Source organism: Colossoma macropomum, unplaced genomic scaffold (assembly GCF_904425465.1).
Source record: "Colossoma macropomum unplaced genomic scaffold, Colossoma_macropomum, whole genome shotgun sequence".
NCBI lineage: Eukaryota > Metazoa > Chordata > Actinopteri > Characiformes > Serrasalmidae > Colossoma > Colossoma macropomum.
The window spans coordinates 20,886-42,500 of record NW_023494787.1 but is presented as its reverse complement, the minus strand read 5'-3'; the positions used below and the strand labels follow the sequence as shown (position 1 = coordinate 42,500).

Here is a 21,615-nt window from a genome sequence, read left to right as displayed (position 1 = left end):
TGGGTCTTGGACAGGTGCCGATCTAACCTGGCCAGCCGCGCTTTGTCACATACGGGGCAGCTCAAGCGTCCCTTGAACCTCCCGGTAGCGAGAGCAAGGAGGAGCGCCAGCTCTTCCTTGTTTTCCACCCGGTGCCGGCGAGTGAGGTGATGGGTCATGACCATGAACGTGTGTCCGCAGATCGGGCATTCCCTCTGCAAAAAGCAGGGCGTAAAAACCTCCACTTGGAGCACAGAAAAACCAACAGCAAAGAGAGAGACCACGCGGCGTGTGTCTGTGTGCTGCTTACCCACCATCTTGCCTGGAGGCCGGGCTAAGGGAGGTGCGCACGAAAAACCTCGCCTTAAGTGGAGGTGGCCTTGGGCCGAGGCGGAGCCACGGGCCAGATGTATGACAAGCTGCACCTGGCTCCTCCGCCCGTTACACCTCGCGCCGGCATTCCTAGTGCCGGTCCCTAACCTTAATAAGCGACGAATTGTCGCACCCGCGAAGCTAAAGTTTTTACGGTGTCCCAGTGGCCGGAGAAAAAGTTAGATGAGGATGTTGAGGGTCTGTATTAAACCTGTTACATGTTCAGTTCCTTTCAGGTTAAACATCTACAGATCTGAACTTGGACACCAAATACAGTGAAAAACAACTGAATTCAACAGATTATAAACACATTTTATTTACACAGATAATTAAAATCTCTCGGAAATCTACTCAGTGTTACTGCTGGTACATCATTGATATGTTGTTGATGTTACTGAGAGTGTGTTGAGTGTTTATTTCATCTAAAAAAGACACTCAAAGCATCACTGATGTCAAAAATACAACATTCCACAATTCAAACACAACAAAGGAATTAGGAAGTAAACAGTAATGGCAAAAATATAACCCAGTTGAAAGTAGTTTACTCAGTAATATATGTCAGTAAAAGTACATGCATTGTGATTTGAAATTACTCAGGAAAAAACAAGTCCATATTTTTTTACTTCAGTACATGAAATTGAATAATTACAATTAATTACTGTCCACCACTGCTTTTCAGCACACAACAACACAAATCTCCCACTGCTCCATTTGCTCAGGGTGTTCCTCAGGGTTCTGTTCTGGGCCACCTTCTTTTCTTAATTTATACGCATATTTCAGTATTGACTCAGTTTTCATTGTTACACTGATGAAACACAAATTTATATCAGCCACCAAAGACCACTCTCCACCAGCCCCTCCCTCTATAACTGTCTTTATCTGTGATATTAAGATTTGGATGAGCTAATTTCCTTAAATTCAACACAGATAAAATTGATGTATCAATATCTGCCTCTAATAATTTTTTCAGCACCCACTCTGAAATAATGTTAGACATTGATGGAGTTCAGATAAAACCCTCACAAACTCTTCATAATCTTGGTGTCATATTTGATTCCTCACTCTCTTCTGAATCCAGACTGTCTTCTACCACCTTCATTATATTTCCAGACTCCGCCCCCTGATTATCAGCAGTGATTCAGAAATGTAGATTAGTGTCTTTATCAGTTCCCACCTTCATCACTGTAATGACCTTCTTAGTGGACTCCCAGTTAAACCCCTCCCTAAATAACAGTCTGTTCAGAACTCAGCAGCTGGAGTCCTCACTCACACTAAGCACTCTGCCCTCATCACACCTGCTCTCCATAAACTGCACTGCTTATCTGTCCCTTTGTGTGGTCAGTACAGGCTGCTGCTCATGGCTTTCACAGACATACATGGCCTTGACCTTCATACATTACTGAACTCCTTCATCTCCACACACCAGCTCGGACACTCAGGTCTTCTGGAACTGGTCTGATTAGAGTGAATCAGACTGTCCTCAGTCAGTGGGAGGGGTTTGCAAATCACTTCCTCAGAGTCTCCATGATCTCATCTGTCTCAGCCTTTAAGACACAATTCAAAACCTGCATGTTTGCTCTCAATTTGCTGTACTCTTAATTTCAATTTTTAATATGTAAATTGACATGAGGAGTGAAAAGTGCACTATTCAAATAAAACAATTATCAATATAATTTTTCTGATTATTATTATTACTATTATTATTGTTATTAGAAATACAACCAAATAAATGCCTGATTGTGTATAACAGTGTGATGAATCAGTGTTTTCAGGTTAATGAAAGTTGCTGGTAGATTCTGGAGTTATTAGAGTCTCTGAATCTGATTAATTCATACAAATCTGAATAATGATTTAATGATATTTTAGGTAGAGTTTAACTATTAACAAACTTGTTTACTGGCTGTACAAAAACCTCCTGCTCTAAACACGCCGCTCTCTTCAGCCTCTACACGCACTATTTCTGACCTATAATACAATATTAATGGATTCTATAATCATCTAATAATGAAATAAACTACACACTGTAGATCTACACACGTTCTGCCTTTTATTCCCAACAAGGATTATTTTATAAGCAGGAAAACATCTAAACTGAGGACACGATTGGTTCTTCTGAATTTACACAACAGACAAACAAAGTTTAATTTCTAAAGACTAAATATACACTTTTAAATCTCTAAATAATGTTAAAAAAATCAAAGTTCTTCTAAAAGTATTATATTAAATGGTTCTTACTGTTTTCATTGTGTTTCCTCCACCAAAAAGTCCTCCAGCCCTGATACAGACAGACTGGGTGGCAGTCGTAGCTGCAGAAAACCTCAAATGAAAGGCAGAGACAGTCAGAACTGCACAATAAGAGATCGCCCTCTGCTGGACATTAAAGGGAACATTTCACTTCTAATCTCTCTAGAATTAGACAAGCCTGGCTGAGCTGAAGTAGCTCCCAGCAATAGTCTCCACTACTGACCTCCACAAACCTCTGTGACCCCCTTATTTTTCCTCTCCACTTAATGCCTTAAGGATCATCTGGGGGAGTGAAATGTAATATAACGCTCAAATCATTCTGTCTTCTTTCAGAAAACTCTGGAGGGAATCAGAAGAGATTTCATTTTCCCACATCTCTATAAAAAGCTGCACTTTAAACATCAGATTCCACACTGAGCAGAAATGTCTGATCAAACAATATCAGATAAATATGATCATCTTTACTCAGTGTTGATAGAAAGATGATTTCCATAGAGGCTCCACTTTGCATTATCAGCCCATGCTTCAGTGCTCTGCTAGTGTTTATAGTCCTGTGAGTTTAACACTTCATGACTGAGAGCTGCTGCCCCACAAACTTCACCCACAGCAACCATGACTTTGGTCTCCATCTTCATCTGGACACTCACCCTCTGGACTCAAGGTTACTCATTTATTTAACTCTAAGTAAATCAGTTCTTTAAGTATATTTATATGCATGTTTTTATTTTTTGTTGTGTACATATTTTATATTATTTTGAATTTTATTTGTAATATAGATTATCATTGATTGATATTTTCTCAGGATCCAGTGGTCAGGTGACTGTGACTCAGACTCCTGCAGTGAAAACTGTTTCTCCAGGAGACTCAGTGACCATTAGCTGTAGAACCAGCACTCAGGTGTACCAAGGATGGAGTAATCAACCTTTAGCCTGGTATCTACAGAAGCCTGGAGAAGCTCCTAAACTCCTCATCTACAAAGCTAACACTAGACAGTCAGGTGTTCCAGATCGATTCAGTGGCAGTGGATCTGGATCTGAGTTCACTCTGACCATCAGTAATGTCCAGACTGAAGATGCAGGAGATTATTACTGTCAGAGTTTCCATGTTATCAGTAGTAGCTACGTGTTCCCACAGTGTTTAGTAGGTGTACAAAAAGCTCCCTCAGTCAGCTGCACAGAGACTGCACTGCTGCAGCTGGACTCTACTGCAGGTGCTGAGGGGGAGGATGGACACACACAATAACACACTCTGTGGAAATCAGGACTTTAGATGGAATCACTTAAAGAAGTAGTTTTTTATTAGTAGATGATGTTTAGAGGTGAGTATTAAGCAGTTTTTTGATGGATTATTATTTCTCTGAGTATTTATAAATGATAATACTTTACTTCTACACAAGCATGTTTGTGCGTAAATAACCTGCTTTTTTCTCAGGTCCATTTCATTCATTAACATTTAGCTTCTATTTCCTTTTTGGGTTGTGTTGGTTCAGCTGCTGGACTGGTTTACTGTTGCTCACACCTCTTATTTCGGAGATTTAGAATTTTTTTAGACCACAAGGATCCAAAAAGAGAAGACTCTTCATTATCTGTGCTGATACTGGAGATGCTTGCTGGATGGACTAAGAAGAAGCTCTGCAAATGTCCTAATGGTCTTATTTGGGTTTTGTTTTTTTGTGTTGGAAACAAAAGGATTAACATCATAACAGCTGAATTGTCAACACAATGTTTTTCCTTCCCCTGTATTTAGGTAGATATGACTAAGCTACCACTCCCATTGGTGAGGCCTTCAGGAGATGGACAGAAGACCTTACATGTCAGATCAACCACCAGCATAATTAGGAAGTGACAGTGGAATCAACCAATCATGTTCAGGTTTGACATCATCCCAGATCTTCTGGAAGATGAGGATACGTCACTGACAGTGAACATGAGTGATAACAGGCTCCTCCAGTAATATTCAGAGACAGGCATTAAGTCCAGTAGGTAAACAGAATGTGTCTAATAACCTTGTATGTCTGTTAAAGTTAGAGCTGCAATAAAAATGTTTACATGCAACACTTTACAAATACCTTAGGAGTGCTAGTGCTGCCATTGTTATAACTGTGCTAATAGGCTGAACCAAGGCTACTTATGAAGGGACTATAAAGGATTTTTTATTAAATGTTATTATACTTTGTAGCTTTAGCATTTCATTTCAGACCAAAATATCTCACTAACATGTTCATCATTTTAAGAAAATGAGAGGTTTATGAAATTATTGGAATACATTGTGTTTTATTTATTTTAAGGCTACATTCAAAAAGACTTATAATGACATTGGCATAAGCATTTACTGTAATCATAAAGCAGTGCTTTAATATTTATTAACAGCTTATGTCAGTAATCACAGTATGACATACGATGTTTTATGAAGTAAATGATATGTTGATAAAACTAAAGTGACACATTTGTTCTGTTTGAAAGACTTTTATAAGTCATCATTCCAGAGTAATAGAACTTATAAGGTTTAGTCCTTGTTGGCCCTTAAACAGGCCCTGTTCACAGCAACCTACTTTGTCTTTTAAAGAACAGCTTATATCAGTTCTGCATATTTGTTTTTGAGGTAAAGTACAAAAGTACAGTTTGTGTTACTGAGTCCTACAGAAAACTCAGGGCTTGAGTGGATTATTGATCTGATACATTTTTACTCCTAATCATGTTGATTTTTATTAAACTGTTTTTACTTCTACTTCAGTCATGATTTCACTGAAGTATCAACACTTTTACTTGATTCTGATATTAAGCTGCTCTTTCACTCTCAACTCCTTTCACACTACACGACTCACACTGTTGTTCTGTGTTCCTACAGTGCAGAACTTCCCAAGAGTCTAACTGGATCTGATGAAAACAGTGGTCAGTAGCAGTTGGTGTGCTGTTGGACAGAGTGATCCACCATGGAATCTGACCCCAAAGTCAGAGATGTGACCAATCACAAAGCAGTATAGATGACAACAAAACATAATGAAATTAAAATTATAAAGGAATTAGTCAATATAATGGCCAAATGTTACTCAGAAAAAAATAGATTTCTTTACTAACATCACTGAGGAGACAAACCTATGATGATCTGAAAATACTCAGCACAGTACAAATCCATCAATATTTTATTTTAGTACATGTACTCAGTAAATGTACCTAATTCAATCCACCTTTGCTCATCACTATACAATGAATCCCCCACGGCTCTTCTTGCTCCAGGTGTTCCACAGCGTTCTGCTCTGGGCCCCTTTCTCTTTGTAAACTATATAATCTGTCTTTGTCATATAATTCATCAGTTTTCACTGCACCAATGCTACATAGATGAGTCACCCACTTCTCTGCCCCTCAAGACTGTCTTCTACCACCTTCATTATATTTCCAGACTCCGCCCCCTGATTATCAGCAGTGATTCAGAAATGTAGATTAGTGTCTTTATCAGTTCCCACCTTCATCACTGTAATGACCTTCTTAGTGGACTCCCAGTTAAACTCCTCCCTAAATAACAGTCTGTTCAGAACTCAGCAGCTGGAGTCCTCACTCACACTAAGCACTCTGCCCTCATCACACCTGCTCTCCATAAACTGCACTGCTTATCTGTCCCTTTGTGTGGTCAGTACAGGCTGCTGCTCATGACTTTCACAGACATACATGGCCTTGACCTTCATACATTACTGAACTCCTTCATCTCTACACGCCAGCTCGGACACTCAGGTCTTCTGGAACTGGTCTGATTAGAGTGAATCAGACTGTCCTCAGTCAGTGGTAGAGAATTTAGTGGAACAGCTCCAAAACTCTGGAACTCACCTCTATCTCTGTCTTTAACACACAACTCAAAACCCACCTGTTTACTCAGTGCTTTACCTCCCTTTACACTTTCATTCAGATGGAACTGATGCTTTTCTACTGTATGTTAGAGCTCTTTCTGTTTGTTTCTGCACTCGTTCTGTTTCACTGTTACCTGCTTTGAGTTAATAAAGGTGCTGTATTAATAAAACATATTATTATTTGACTGACGCACTGATGGTGATCAGCAGCACTAAAGTAAGAAGTGAAACCAGCCCCCCACAGCCCACCCAGCTGAACACAAACAAGCAGTTTTAAGCAGTAATCAGTCAGACAGAGAGAGAGAGAGCAGTGGGGTGAAACTCAGATTTGCATGAACAGGCCTGAGTCGTCCTCTTTCTCCCAGAATAGAGCAGCACTTTCACCAGATGTTCAGCTTAATTCAGCCAAACTCCCTCAAGATCAACACACAGCACTGCACTGAATCTACAGCTGAACTCCCTCTCTAACAACACTGACCATCACCATTCATTACAGTAAAGAACTCAGACTAAACTCAAAAGAACTGGAAACTCTGCAGCAGCACTAATGCATTCTAGCACTGGAGAACATTTACTAGTTCCTCTTTACACAGTGGAACAACTAGAACTTTCCTAACTCATAATCTAACTAACATCAGATGAAGTGTCATAAAAACAGTTCAAACCTCTCATTAAAACCTGTGAATGTCTTCATACAGGAGAATCTCACTGACCTCAGACAAGCTGATCATCATGATCTGTAACTGATAATGAGGTGATTAAATGAATCTCCTGTTTAAATAGAATAAAAGTCTCTTTTCACAGTGAGTTTGGTTCCTCCACTGAAAGTGAACCACAGTGATACATTTCAGTGAAGTCATTGTACATAAACCTCCATCACTCATCACTGTTTACCCTGAACTCTTCTACACTCATCAACTATTTATGACCTTTAGAAATGAACGTCTGACACTGAATTAACAGAACTGAGCTAATACTTTATAATCATATCTAAATAATCATATGTGTTTATTATAGAGGTGTTTGGTGAGTCCATTTCCATAGAGGCTCCACTTTGCATTATCAGCCCATGCTTCAGTGCTCTGCTAGTGTTTATAGTCCTGTGAGTTTAACACTTCATGACTGAGAGCTGCTGCCCCACAAACTTCACCCACAGCAACCATGACTTTGGTCTCCATCTTCATCTGGACACTGACCCTCTGGACTCAAGGTAACTCACTCGTTTACCTTTGTATAAATTATTTTCTGTACTGTTGTATGTACGTTTTCTTTTATGTTTCTATTAGTCTTGTATTTTAAAATATATTTAAATGTTTTTTTTTTATTTCATTTTATTTATTTTTTATAGGATCCAGTGGTCAGGTGACTGTGACTCAGAGTCCTGCATTAAAAACTGTTTCTCTGGGAGATTCAGTCACCTTCAGCTGTAGAACCAGCCGTGATGTATATGATTCCTGTTCATCTGGCTGTTTATTCTGGTATCAGCAGAAACCTGGAGAAGCTCCTAAACTCCTGATCTCCTATATCAACAATAGACAGTCAGGTGTTCCAGCTCGTTTCACTGGCAGTGGATCTGGATCTGACTTCACTCTGACCATCAGTAATGTCCAGACTGAAGATGCAGAAGATTATTACTGTCAGAGTCGCCATTATATCAGTGGTAGCTACGTGTTCCCACAGTGTTTAGTAGGTGTACAAAAAGCCCCCTCAGTCAGCTGCACAGAGACTGCACTGCTGCAGCTGGACTCTACTGCAGGTGCTGAGGGGGAGGATGGACACACAATAACACACTCTGTGGAAATCAGGACTTTAGATGGAATTTGTTCTTCTTTTCATTAGACTGTAAATGCTTTGTGATTTTAGGGATTTATTTCCTGATCTCCACAGGTCTGGAACTAGCTGTAGAGTTCAGCTAGAGTCTCATTTATTATAAAGTTTATTATAAGGATCTGGACAGATTATGAAATGGATGTTTCTCTCAGTCCTGAGAAAGAGGGAGTCCCTGAAGAAATCCTTCAACAAACTCAGACTCATCAGTTTTTATTAGGAGGTGATATTCAGAGGTGAGTAGACTGTAAAAAACAGCGTATGTATTTAACCTAAAAAAATACTTAACTGCTTTATGTAATTAAAATAATATCTTAAAAGTATTTATTTGAATAATATCATTTCAGTTGTTTATTTCCACATGAAGACATTCAGTCTCCTCCAATAATATTCCGAGACATACATTAAGTTCAGATCTTTACTTAAGTCACTGTAAAACCGCAACAGAGTGAAAATATGTAAACAGAATGTCTGTTATAAGCTTTGAATATCTGTGTTTAAGTCAGAGCTGCTATAAAATCTTCATGTGCTCCACCATTAGCTTAGTGCTAACATTACATTACAAACTGCTTAGAGGCGCTAATCTCACAGTCTACACTACTCATGTGATTTGATTCAGCTTAATCCCATTCAGGTAAAATTTGACATGTACAGCAAATTATTCCTATCATGTATTTTTTTCTGACCTTTCACATTAATAGGATGCAAATAAATAAATAAATAAATAGAAAAAAGTTATTAATAATAGTCCAATGTTGTACTTTTACTTTTACTAACAACACTTTTACTTGAGTCTGATTTTAAGATGCTCTTTCACTCTCAACTCCTTTCACACTACACGACTCACACTGTTGTTCTGTGTTCCTACAGTGCAGAACTTCCCAAGAGTCTAACTGGATCCACCTTGGGGTCTGACTCCAAAATCAGAGATGTGACCAATCACAAAGCAGTACAGATGCTGCGGTAACACTTTATTTCATGTGGTCTTTATTGATGATTAATAACCTCTTAACATAGTATCAGTAACATATCAATAACATATCAGTGAAGTAGCAGTACTAAAGCATCTGAATACATTCAAGTAAATAACTTGTAGATGCAGTGTTGATACATTACTTAATATTAAGTCTGTGTATTGTTATGTTACTTGATGTAGTCTTTACATGGTAGTAACATTAAGCAAAACCTAACCTTACCCAGCTTTACCCAAAACCCTAACACTCACCCTGGCCCTAATCCTTACCCTAACCCTAACCTCAGGTCAAAACCTAATCCTAACCCTCACCCTGGCCCTAATCTTAAAATAAACCTTAATTAAAGCCTAATCCAGTGAAGCTCCAGGTACAGGATGGTGTCAGTGTGTCTGTACCAGCTTGTTGAGGATATTGAGATGGTGTCTATTAAGTCTGTTACATGTTTAGTTCCTCTCAGATTAAACACCAACACATATGAACTCTTCACCAAATAAAGTGAAAAACAACTGAATTCAGCAGATTATAAACCAATTTTATTTACACAGTTAATCAAAAAATTCTTGATAATCTAATCAATGTATTCAGTGCTCCTCCATCATTGATATGTTGTTGATATTTTAGTGAGAGTCTGTTGTTTGTTTATTTCATCTAAAATGACCACTCAAAATAAAATACCACTGATGTTTTTAACAATAAAACATTCTCAAATTAAACACAAAGAAATTAGTAAGTAAATATAAATGGCAAAAATATAACTTTGTAAAAAATGGTTTACTCATTAATATACTTCCGTAAAAGTAAATGCATTATGATTTGAAAATACTCAGGAAAGTACAAATCCATCATTATTTTACTTTAGTACATGTAATTGAGTAAATGTAACTAATTAGTGCCCATGATGCTTTTATGTAATTAAATCTGTTACGCACCGATCACTTTAACTGCTCCATAAGCTCATTCTAATTGCACTACTGTTTATATTTGCACTATTTATACCCACAGACCCTAATCTGTATGTTGTTCAAGGTGTTCCCCAGGGTTCTGTTCTGGCCCACCTTCTCTTCTTAATGTATATGCTTGTTTCAGTATTCATGTGCTCACGTAACTTTGGAATTGGGGCTGTGCTATTGCAAATGCAGATCAATGAAGATAGTGTCCTGGCCTGTGGGAGCAGTTGGCTCTCCCAAACAGAGGCAAATTGTAGCATCACAAGGTGGATTCCACTGACCATTGTGGAATTTATCTCCCATTTCCACCAGTACCTTCTGGACAGAACCTTTACTGGGTGAATAGAGCACAGTATTTTGCACAGGCTCATGCATATGAAGGAACCCAAAAGGCACCTCACTAGCTGGCTGAAGAGACTCAAAAAACATAACTTGCAAGTAATCCAATGCCCAAGCACCCAGCAGTGCAAGTCAAGTCAGCTTTTATTGTCAATACTACAATATGTACAGGACATACAGAGTATTGAAATTGCGTTACTCTCAGACCCCATGGTGTGGCAATAACATTAAATAGAAAGTAAACAGGAAAAGTGTGAATTTAAATAAACAATTAAAAAAAAAAACACTAATTGTAAAAATAAATGCTAATTGTAGAAAAATACAATAATAAAAAATATATAAATATAGAAGATTTTGAAATTAACATTAAAGTGACATAAAGCACATACAGATTAAGGTCTGTGGGTATAAATAGTGCAAATATAAACAGTAGTGCAATTAGAATGAGCTTATGGAGCAGTTAAAGTGATGAGTGTGTAACAGTCCCTGAGAAGGTCAGAGTTCAGTATTGGGGAGTGGGGGTCAGGAACCTGTGTTTGGGTCCCAAACTCTGTGGGGGGAGGGGGGGGCAGAAGGGGGGAGGGGGGGCAAAGTAGGGAGAGAGTTCAGCATCCTGACAGCCTGGTGGATAAAGCTGTCCCCCAGTCTGCTGGTCCTGGCCCGGAGACTCCGCAGTCTCCTCCCTGATGGCAACAGGCTGAAGAAGCTGTGTAGTGGGTGAGGGGATCACCTGCCATGCAGAGGGCTTTTCGGGTGAGACGGGAGCTGTATATCTCTTGGAGGGAGGGGAGGGAGGTGCCAACGATCTTCTCGGCTGCTCTCACGATGCACTGGAGTGTCTTGCGGCAGGACACGGTGCAGGCGCCATACCACACGGTGATGCAGCTGGTCATGATGCTCTCGATGGTACGTCTGTAGAAGGTGCACATGATGGAGGCTGGGGCTCTGGCTCTTCTCAGTTTGCCGAGGAAGTAGAGGTGCTGATGAGCCCTTCTGGCCAGTGATGCTGTGTTGTTGGCCCAGGAGAGGTCCTCTGTGATGTGTACGCCCAGGAACCTGGTGCTGTTCACCCTCTCCACAGCAGCACGGTTGATGGTCAGAGGAGCATGCTGGTTGCACGTTCTCCTGAAGTCCATAACGATCTTCTCAATGTTCAGATGGAGATTGTTGTGTCTACACCACAAGGCCAGGCGGCTCACCTCGCTCCTGTAGTTTGTCTCATCGTTGTTGCTGATGAGACCCACCACAGTTGTGTCGTCCGCGAACTTGATGAAGAGGTTGGAGCTGTGCGACGGTGTGCAGTCGTGGGACATCAGAGTGAATAGGAGGGGGCTCAGTACACATCCTTGGGGGGCCCCCGTGTTCAGTGTGATGGTGCGGGATGTGTTGTTGCCGGCCCGTACTGCCTGTGGTCTCCCAGTCAGGAAGTCTAACAGTCAGTTGCGCAGTGTTCAGCCCCAGCCTGTCCAGTTTGAGAATGAGCTGCTGGGGGATGATGGTGTTAAAAGTGGAGCTGAGATCTATGAATAGCATTCTGACATAAAAGTCTTTTTTGTCCAAATGTGTGAGGGATGAATGGAGGGCGGTGGAGATGGCATCATCAACAAAGCGATTAGGCCGATATGGAAACTGGAAGGGGTCCAGGGAGGGAGAAGGACAGACTTGATGTGTTGCATGACCAGCCGTTCGAAGCACTTCATGAGGATGGGAGTGAGTGCTACTGGACGGTAGTCATTGAAACAGGAGGGTGACGCTTTCTTCGGGACAGGGATGATGGTGGTGGCTTTCAGGCATGTGGGGACAACAGCCTGACTCAGCGAGATGTTAAAGATATCTGTAAAGACATCTGTGAGCTCCACAGCACAGTCCCTCAGCACACGACCGGGTATGTTGTCAGGACCAGGAGCTTTCCGAACGTTGATCCTGCTGAATGATCTCCTCACACTGACTGGGCACAGCGTCAGCGCCTGGTCTCCAGGAGGGGGGGAGATTTTCTGTGCAGGCATGTCGTTGTCTGTCTCAAACCGGGCGAAGAAGTTGTTAAGCTCATTCAGCAGAAAGGTGGAGCTGTCACAGGTCTGCAGTGGGGGCTTGTAGTCTGTGATGGTCTGTATCCCCCGCCACAGGCTCCGTGTATCTCTGCTGTCGCTGAGGCGATGGGCTATCCTCCTGGAGTACTGCCTCTTTGCCTTTCTGATGCCGTGGGACAGGTTGGTCCTAGCTGCCCTCAGGCCCACCTCGTCTCCTGCTGATAAAAGCAGCATTCCTAGCTTTCAGTAGCCTGTAGACCTCCCTTGTCAGCCATGGCTTCTGATTGGCCCGAACCGTGATGGTCTTGAGAACAGTTACATTCTCAATGCACTTTGAAATGTTCAGAATTAACACTGAACTCTCCATGTGTTGCATGTACAGCAGATCAACTGTCCTGTTGTTTTGTTGTCTTTGTGAGTGTTGATAATAAGCCCTGAGTTAAAATGAGAAACTAAGAGCTCAAGTAGATTATTGATCTAATTTTTTACACAAGTTTGTTTCTATTAATTTGTTTCACAACATTTTATTTGAAGGCTACATACATAAAGACTTATAATGACATTGGCATAAGCATTTACTGTAATCATAAAGCAGTGCTTTAATATTTATTAACAGCTTATGTCAGTAATCACAGTATGACATAAGATGTTTTATGAAGTAAATGATATGTTGATAAAACTAAAGTGACACATTTGTTCTGTTTGAAAGACTTTTATAAGTCATCATTCCAGAGTAATAGAACTTATAAGGTTTAGTCCTTGTTGGCCCTTAAACAGGCCCTGTTCACAGCAACCTACTTTGTCTTTTAAGAACAGCTTATATCAGTTCTGCATATTTGTTTTTGAGGTGAAGTATAAAAGTACAGTTTGTGTTACTGAGTCCTACAGAAAACTCAGGGCTTGAGTAGATTATTGATCTGATACTTTTTTTACTCCTAATCATGTTGATTTTTATTAAACTGTTTTTACTTCTTCTTCAGTCATGATTTCACTGAAGTATCAACACTTTTACTTGAGTCTGATTTTAAGCTGCTCTTTCACTCTCAACTCCTTTCACACTACACGACTCACACTGTTGTTCTGTGTTCCTACAGTGCAGAACTTCCCAAGAGTCTAACTGGATCTGATGGAAACAGTGGTCAGTATCAGTTGGTGTGCTGTTGGACAGAGTGATCCACCATGGAGGCTGACCCCAAAGTCAGAGATGTGACCAATCACAAAGCAGTACAGATGTCACCAACAAAATATAATGAAATTAAACACAAAAAGGAATTAGTAAGTCAATATAATGGCCAAATGTAACTCAGCAAAAAATTAGATTTCTTTACTAACATCACTGAGGAGACAAACCTATGATGATCTAAAAATACTCAGCACAGTACAAATCCATCAATATTTTATTTTAGTACATGTACTCAGTAAATGTACCTAATTCAATCCACCTTTGCTCATCACTATACAATGAATCCCCCACGGCTCTTCTTGCTCCAGGTGTTCCACAGGGTTCTGCTCTGGGCCCCTTTCTCTTTGTAAACTATATAATCTGTCTTTGTCATATAATTCATCAGTTTTCATTACACCAATTATACATAGATCAGTCACCCACTTCTCTGCCCCTCAAGACTGTCTTCTACCACCTTCATTATATTTCCAGACTCCGCCCCCTGATTATCAGCAGTGATGCAGAAATGTAGATTAGTGTCTTTATCAGTTCCCACCTTCATCACTGTAATGACCTTCTTAGTGGACTCCCAGTTAAACTCCTCCCTAAATAACAGTCTGTTCAGAACTCAGCAGCTGGAGTCCTCACTCACACTAAGCACTCTGCCCTCATCACACCTGCTCTCCATAAACTGCACTGCTTATCTGTCCCTTTGTGTGGTCAGTACAGGCTGCTGCTCATGACTTTCATAGACATACATGACCTTCATACATTACTGAACTCCTTCATCTCTACACGCCAGCTCGGACACTCAGGTCTTCTGGAACTGGTCTGATTAGAGTGAATCAGACTGTCCTCAGTCAGTGGTAGAGAATTTAGTGGAACAGCTCCAAAACTCTGGAACTCACCTCTATCTCTGTCTTTAACACACAACTCAAAACCCACCTGTTTACTCAGTGCTTTACCTCCCTTTACACTTTCATTCAGATGGAACTGATGCTTTTCTACTGTATGTTAGAGCTCTTTCTGTTTGTTTCTGCACTCGTTCTGTTTCACTGTTACCTGCTTTGAGTTAATAAAGGTGCTGTATTAATAAAACATATTATTATTTGACTGACACACTGATGGTGATCAGCAGCACTAAAGTAAGAAGTGAAACCAGCCCCCCACAGCCCACCCAGCTGAACACAAACAAGCAGTTCTAAGCAGTAAACAGTCAGACAGAGAGAGAGAGAGCAGTGGGGTGAAACTCAGATTTGCATGAACAGGCCTGAGTCGTCCTCTTTCTCCCAGAATAGAGCAGCACTTTCACCAGATGTTCAGCTTAATTCAGCCAAACTCCCTCAAGATCAACACACAGCACTGCACTGAATCTACAGCTGAACTCCCTCTCTAACAACACTGACCATCACCATTCATTACAGTAAAGAACTCAGACTAAACTCAAAAGAACTGGACACTCTGCAGCAGCACTAATGCATTCTAGCACTGGAGAACATTTACTGGTTCCTCTTTACACAGTGGAACAACTAGAACTTTCCTAACTCATAATCTAACTAACATCAGATGAAGTGTCATAAAAACAGTTCAAACCTCTCATTAAAACCTGTGAATGTCTTCATACAGGAGAATCTCACTGACCTCAGACAAGCTGATCATCATGATCTGTAACTGATAATGAGGTGATTAAATGAATCTCCTGTTTAAATAGAATAAAAGTCTCTTTTCACAGTGAGTTTGGTTCCTCCACTGAAAGTGAACCACAGTGATACATTTCAGTGAAGTCATTGTACATAAACCTCCATCACTCATCACTGTTTACCCTGAACTCTTCTACACTCATCAACTATTTATGACCTTTAGAAATGAACGTCTGACACTGAATTAACAGAACTGAGCTAATACTTTATAATCATATCTAAATAATCATATGTGTTTATTATAGAGGTGTTTGGTGAGTCCATTTCCATAGAGGCTCCACTTTGCATTATCAGCCCATGCTTCAGTGCTCTGCTAGTGTTTATAGTCCTGTGAGTTTAACACTTCATGACTGAGAGCTGCTGCCCCACAAACTTCACCCACAGCAACCATGACTTTGGTCCCCATCTTCCTCTGGACACTCACCCTCTGGACTCAAGGTAAATGTCAGGGGTTAAATTTCAGTTCTGAGGAGTCGCATTAACCCCCTTTATTACTGATATTAGATTTCCGTTTACAACTAAAACAAAGATGTTCTGATATTTTGAAATGTTTCTCTCTTTTTCTTTAGAGTCCTTTGGGGACGTCATCCTGACTCAGACTCCAGGATCTCAGACTGTTTCACCAGGAGACTCTGTTACTATCAGCTGCAGAGCCAGTCAGAGTATCAGCAGCTGGCTTGCCTGGTATCTGCAGAAACCCGGAGAAGCTCCTAAACTCCTGATCTATTCTTCTAATAGCCGTCAGTCTGGTGTTCCAGATCGTTTCAGTGGGAGTGGATCTGGAACAGATTTTACTCTAAAGATCAGTGGAGTTCAGCCTGAAGATACAGGAGATTATTACTGTCAGCAGTATAGCAGTGGGTTCACAGTGTTAGAGTGTGATACAAAAACCTCCCTCAGCTGTAGAGGAACTGCTCTGACTCAGAAACCCTCACTGATCTCAGAACAGCTGCTAAAGCTGCACTCAACTGAACTCATCAACTCAAAACACTACAGGACATTTACAGCATTTGGCAGACGCTCTTATCCAGAGCGACTTACAGTTGGATCATTTTACACAGGTAGGCGAAGGCAGTGTTAGGAGTCTTGCCCAAGGACTCTTTTTGGTATAGTGTAGGGTGTTTACCAAGGTGGGGTTTGAACCCCAGTCTACAGTGTAGAAGGCAGAGATGTTACCCACTACACTACACTACCACTGTCGTGAGCACTGTTCTCTCTTTGGGAGTTCTCCTCACTGTGGAACAGGGTTCTTCAGCACTAGATGGAACATCTCACTAGTAGCAGCAGATAAACACAAAGAAAAGAAGCTTCAGGACACAGAACAGTTAAAAAAGGAAACAAAAGCAGCTTAGACAGTAAGAAGGCACTTTATTTTCTTTCTCTCTTTCTGGATGACTAGTTAAACTGAGTTTAAACCCTAAAGTCCTGACTAAACCAGCAGGTAAAACTTATTACACCTCATCAGACATGAGAGCACTCAAATTCTTGATTCTTTATGAAACATTGTCAACATCATCATAGTTTCTTCCATTTGATCATTTCAGGTACTGTCTGTAGTCCTGAGGTTAGAAATATAGACTCCTGTTCCAGAAGATGGGCTCAGAGAAGCAACCAGTTACCAGAACATCAATCTGTTTGCCAAGACTCTTTAAAATGATGTAAGTTCAGTAGGATATTATTATGATTAAACTGATTAAAACAGTGGTGCTGTAAAAACACAGTCACATGAGCATCAAAGGCTAAGCAGCAGAGAATTACAACACATCAAAACACATCAAAAGAATGAAAGATGAATTTCTATATTATGATTATCAATAGTTAACCAAAATCAGTTTACAAAAATCATCAGAGCTTAAAATATTGCTGTTTTGTACTGTCTGCTATTATATACAGTTATTGGAATCTGTCATGTACGTCATATATGTTACATAAATATTGGACAATGACTGAAGAAGTCAGGAGGGTCAGCAGGCTGCACAATGACTAATGATAATAAAATGATAATAAACAGATGAGCTGTCAGTAGTACAATTCTTTTATTAATTAGTTCCACATAGTATTAAATCATATACAACCCCAAATCCAAAAAGGTGGGACGCTGTGTAAAATGTAAATAAATGTAAATTAAAACAGAATGCAATGATTTGCAAATCTCATAGACCCATATTTATTCACAATAGAACATAGAATAATATCAGATGTTGAAAGTGAGACATTTTACCATTTCATGAAAAACATTAACGCATTTAGAACTTGATGGCAGCAACACATCTCAGAAAAGTTGGGACAGGGCCGCGTCTACCACTGTGTAGCATCCCCTCTTCTTTAACAACAGTCTGTAAACGTCTGGGAAGTGAGGAGACCAGTTGCTGGAGTTCTGGGAGAGGAATGTTGTCACGTTCTTGTCTGATGTAGGATTCTAGCTGCATCTGCAAAGCCACCAGCAGTGGACGACCCCATCCACCCCTCACACGGACTTTTTTCACTGCTGGCAGAAGGTACCAGAGTATCCGTGCCATCACTGCCAGACTCTGCAACAGCTTTGTTCCTCAAGTGATCAGGTTTTTAAACTCACAAGGACTGAACTGAACCCCCCTCACACACATACTCTACACACACACACACACACACACACACACACACACACACACACACACTCCATTTTTGATGCTCTATTTGCACTACATGGAATATTGCTGTTAATACAGTGTTTACACTTTGTTTACTCAAGTACTGTGTATATCCTACCTGCTGTGCTCACATATGTTATAACCTGACTGCGTTTACTCACAGATCACAGCATGTTAAATAATCTTTGCACCTTATTTTCACTACCTCATGTTTAGAAATGAGTGCTGTGTCGGCGCTGCACTGTCTTTTTCTGCAAAGCCATGCTGTTGTGATGGATGCAGTATGTGGTTTAGCATCGTCTTGCTGAAATATACAAGGCCTTCCCTGAAAGAGACGCTGTCTTGGTGGGAGCATGTGTGGTTCTAAAATCTCTATATACTGTTCAGCATTGATAGTGCCTGTCCAGATGTGTAAGCTGCCCACGCCATGGGCAATACTCCAACCCAATACCATCAGAGATGCAGGCTTTTGAACTGTGAGCTGACAACAAGCTGGATGGTCCGTCTTCTCTTGAGTCTGCAGGACACGGCGTCCGTGGTTTCCAAAAAGAATTTCAAATTTTGATTCATTTGACCACAGAATAGTTTTCCATTTTGCCTCAGTCCATTTTAAATGAGCTTTGGCCCAGAGAAGACGGAGGTGTTTCTGGATCATGTCGACATATGGCTTCTTCTTTGCATGATACAGCTTTACCTTGCATTTGTGGATTGTACAGCAAACTGTGTTCATAGACAATGATTTCTGTTCCTGAGCCCATGCAGTGATTTCCAGTACAGAATCACGCCTGTTTTTAATGCAGTGCCACCTGAGGGCCCAAAGATCATGAGCATCCAATATTGAGTATGCATTATTGAATATTCTGAGACACTCTGCCTCTATAAAATGCTCTTTTTATACCCAGTGATGTGAGTTAGTTGCAAATTGCTCCTCCAGCTGTTTTGTATTAGTAGTACTTACTTTTCCAGCCTTTTGTTGCCCCGTCCCAACTTTTTTGAGAACTATTTTGTGTTGCTGCCACCAAGCTCTAAATGACTTAATGTTTTTCATGAAATGGTAAAATGTCTCACTTTCTACGTCTGACGTGTTCTATGTTCTGTTGTGAATAAAATATGGGTCTATGAGATTTGATAATCATTGCGTTCTGTTTTTTATTTACATTTATTTACATTTTACACAGCATCCCAACATTTTGGAATTGGGGTTGTACATCACTAAATCATTCTGTTTTACAGATAAACAGATACTCTTATTAATGCTGCTAGAACTCTTATTTTGAAGTGCAGCAGAGAAAAGACCATCTGTGACATTTGATGAGAAACCCACACAAATCTGACAATCGTTGGACAATAACACAGCAATAATAAACACAGATATAAGACGCCACTGTAGAAAGAAGTTATAAACAGCCAAGTTTAATCCTTCCTTATGATTCCATGAGCATCAGGATACAAGAAGACACTTTTTTACCATTAAAGCCACAATAACAACTATTTACAATAATTAAGTGAATAGTCAAAATAGTACACTGTATACCACCTACTGGACCAGTATATACTGTATACTGCATACTGGACCAGTATATACTGTATACCACCTACTGGACCAGTATATACTGTATACTGCATACTGGACCAGTATATACTGCATGCTGCATACTGGACCAGTATATATTGTATACCATCTACTGGACCAGTATATACTGCATGCTGCATACTGGACCAGTATTTATTGAATAAAGCCTACTGGACCAGTATATACTGCATGCTGCACCAGTATATACTGCATGCTGCACCAGTATATACTGTATGCTGCATACTGGACCAGTATATACTGTATACCACCTACTGGACCAGTATATACTGCATGCTGCATACTGGACCAGTATATATTGAATAAAGCCTACTGGACCAGTATATACTGCATGCTGCACCAGTATATACTGCATGCTGCACCAGTATATACTGTATGCTGCATACTGGACCAGTATATACTGTATACCACCTACTGGACCAGTATATACTGCATGCTGCATACTGGACCAGTATATATTGAATAAAGCCTACTGGACCAGTATATACTGCATGCTGCACCAGTATATACTGCATGCTGCACCAGTTTATACTGTATGCTGCATACTGGACCAGTATATACTGTATACTGCATGTTACTCTTTGTAGTATCATACTGTACAGTGTCCAGTATGTGACACAAGCTGTGAGCTTTACTACAGTGAAGGGGCGCGACTAGACTGTCGACACTAAACCGGTCACATGATCTCGAGACACAACCCACTTGCCTCAGCCCTCCAATCACTGCTTAGCAATCGTTCACATCTCTTCAGGAGTAAAAAATGAGGTGAGATCCATCAGCTGTTGGTTTGGCTTTAAATTCAACCAAATTCTGTTAGAAACACTGTTAGAAACGCTGAATCACAAGAGTTTAAATAAACATTAAAGAAAATATAGATCAGTACATGCTCTATTAATAACACAGTAATGAAAGTAGAACAGATTTCTATAAATAATAACATGAACTTTCCTTTAAATTGAGGTGAGGAGCTTGGAGCGTTTTAAGGAGGTGTGCTGGTGATGATATTGTATTTTTGCCTGTCATCACAAATATTCGCTGTTATGCCCCAGTCACGTTTAAATATGTATAAAAATGTGACTCTAATGTTTCGGGGTGCTTTAAGTTTATGAAAATTGCCAGTTACTTCTTTACAGTTCTCCATTAAGACACTTTACATTTATACAAATCTGAAAAATGACTTAATGTTTCCTTTAAAATGTATAATTTATGTTTAAAAAACTGGACGTGGTGCTATTTATTTATATATTGTGTTTTTTGTTTATATGTTTCATAATTCATTTATTCATTAATTTTCTGATAAGAGAAAGTTAAAGGACTGTAAATGTATTTGATATGATGACAGGAAAAAAAAATTGTCTCTTCAAGTATTTTATTGCAATAAATCTTCAAAAATTATGAAAATAAAAAATGAAACACTGCGATTATTATTGTTAAAATGCTTTATTTTTACAAAAGAAATGAACATGGACTTATTTCCAGTGAATTACAGATCAAAGAACTGTTTACATGTTTATTGTTGCTGTTTCAGATCAGGAAAAAGAAAATAACACAATAATCAATGAAAGACTGTAGATATTAATACTGAAACTCTTTATTGTGCTGATGAAGTGATGAGATGAAGATCAGAGCATTAAGCAGAGCCATGTTTGAGCTCACTGAAGATCAAGAGGAGCTCTAGCAGCTCCAACACACGCGTGGACGCTCACTGCCCAGTGCATTGCTCTCTGCTCAGTGATTTGCTGACAGTAGGCTGGGAGTCCTTGGTGGCCTCACAGGTCACTGTCTTCTTTAGCCACTGGTCCCCCTGGAGGGTCAGGGTGCTGCTCCAGCTGTAGAGGCCGTCGTCCTTCTGCAGAAGCCCGGGGCTCTGGCTAACCCCCGCGCTCCAGCTGCTCCCGTCCACCTTCCAGCTCAGCGTCCAGTCTGAGGGGAAGCCCTTATTGGCCAAACACACCAGTGTGGCCTTCCCCTGCTGCAAC

General features: G+C 40.2%; 1 protein-coding gene and 1 gene segment (V, D, J or C); one reads left to right on the top strand and one right to left on the bottom strand.

Annotated features, from left to right (window-relative positions):
• The window catches only part of LOC118805159, a 1,027,118-nt gene that overhangs the window by 1,004,293 nt on the left and 1,210 nt on the right, over nucleotides 1-21,615 (bottom strand). The gene's annotated exons all lie outside the window — the stretch shown is intronic.
• On the top strand, nucleotides 5,794-21,471 carry LOC118805929. The segment is given in 3 exon segments: nucleotides 5,794-7,646; nucleotides 15,985-16,468; nucleotides 21,369-21,471. Coding segments are annotated over 3 exon segments (636 nt in total).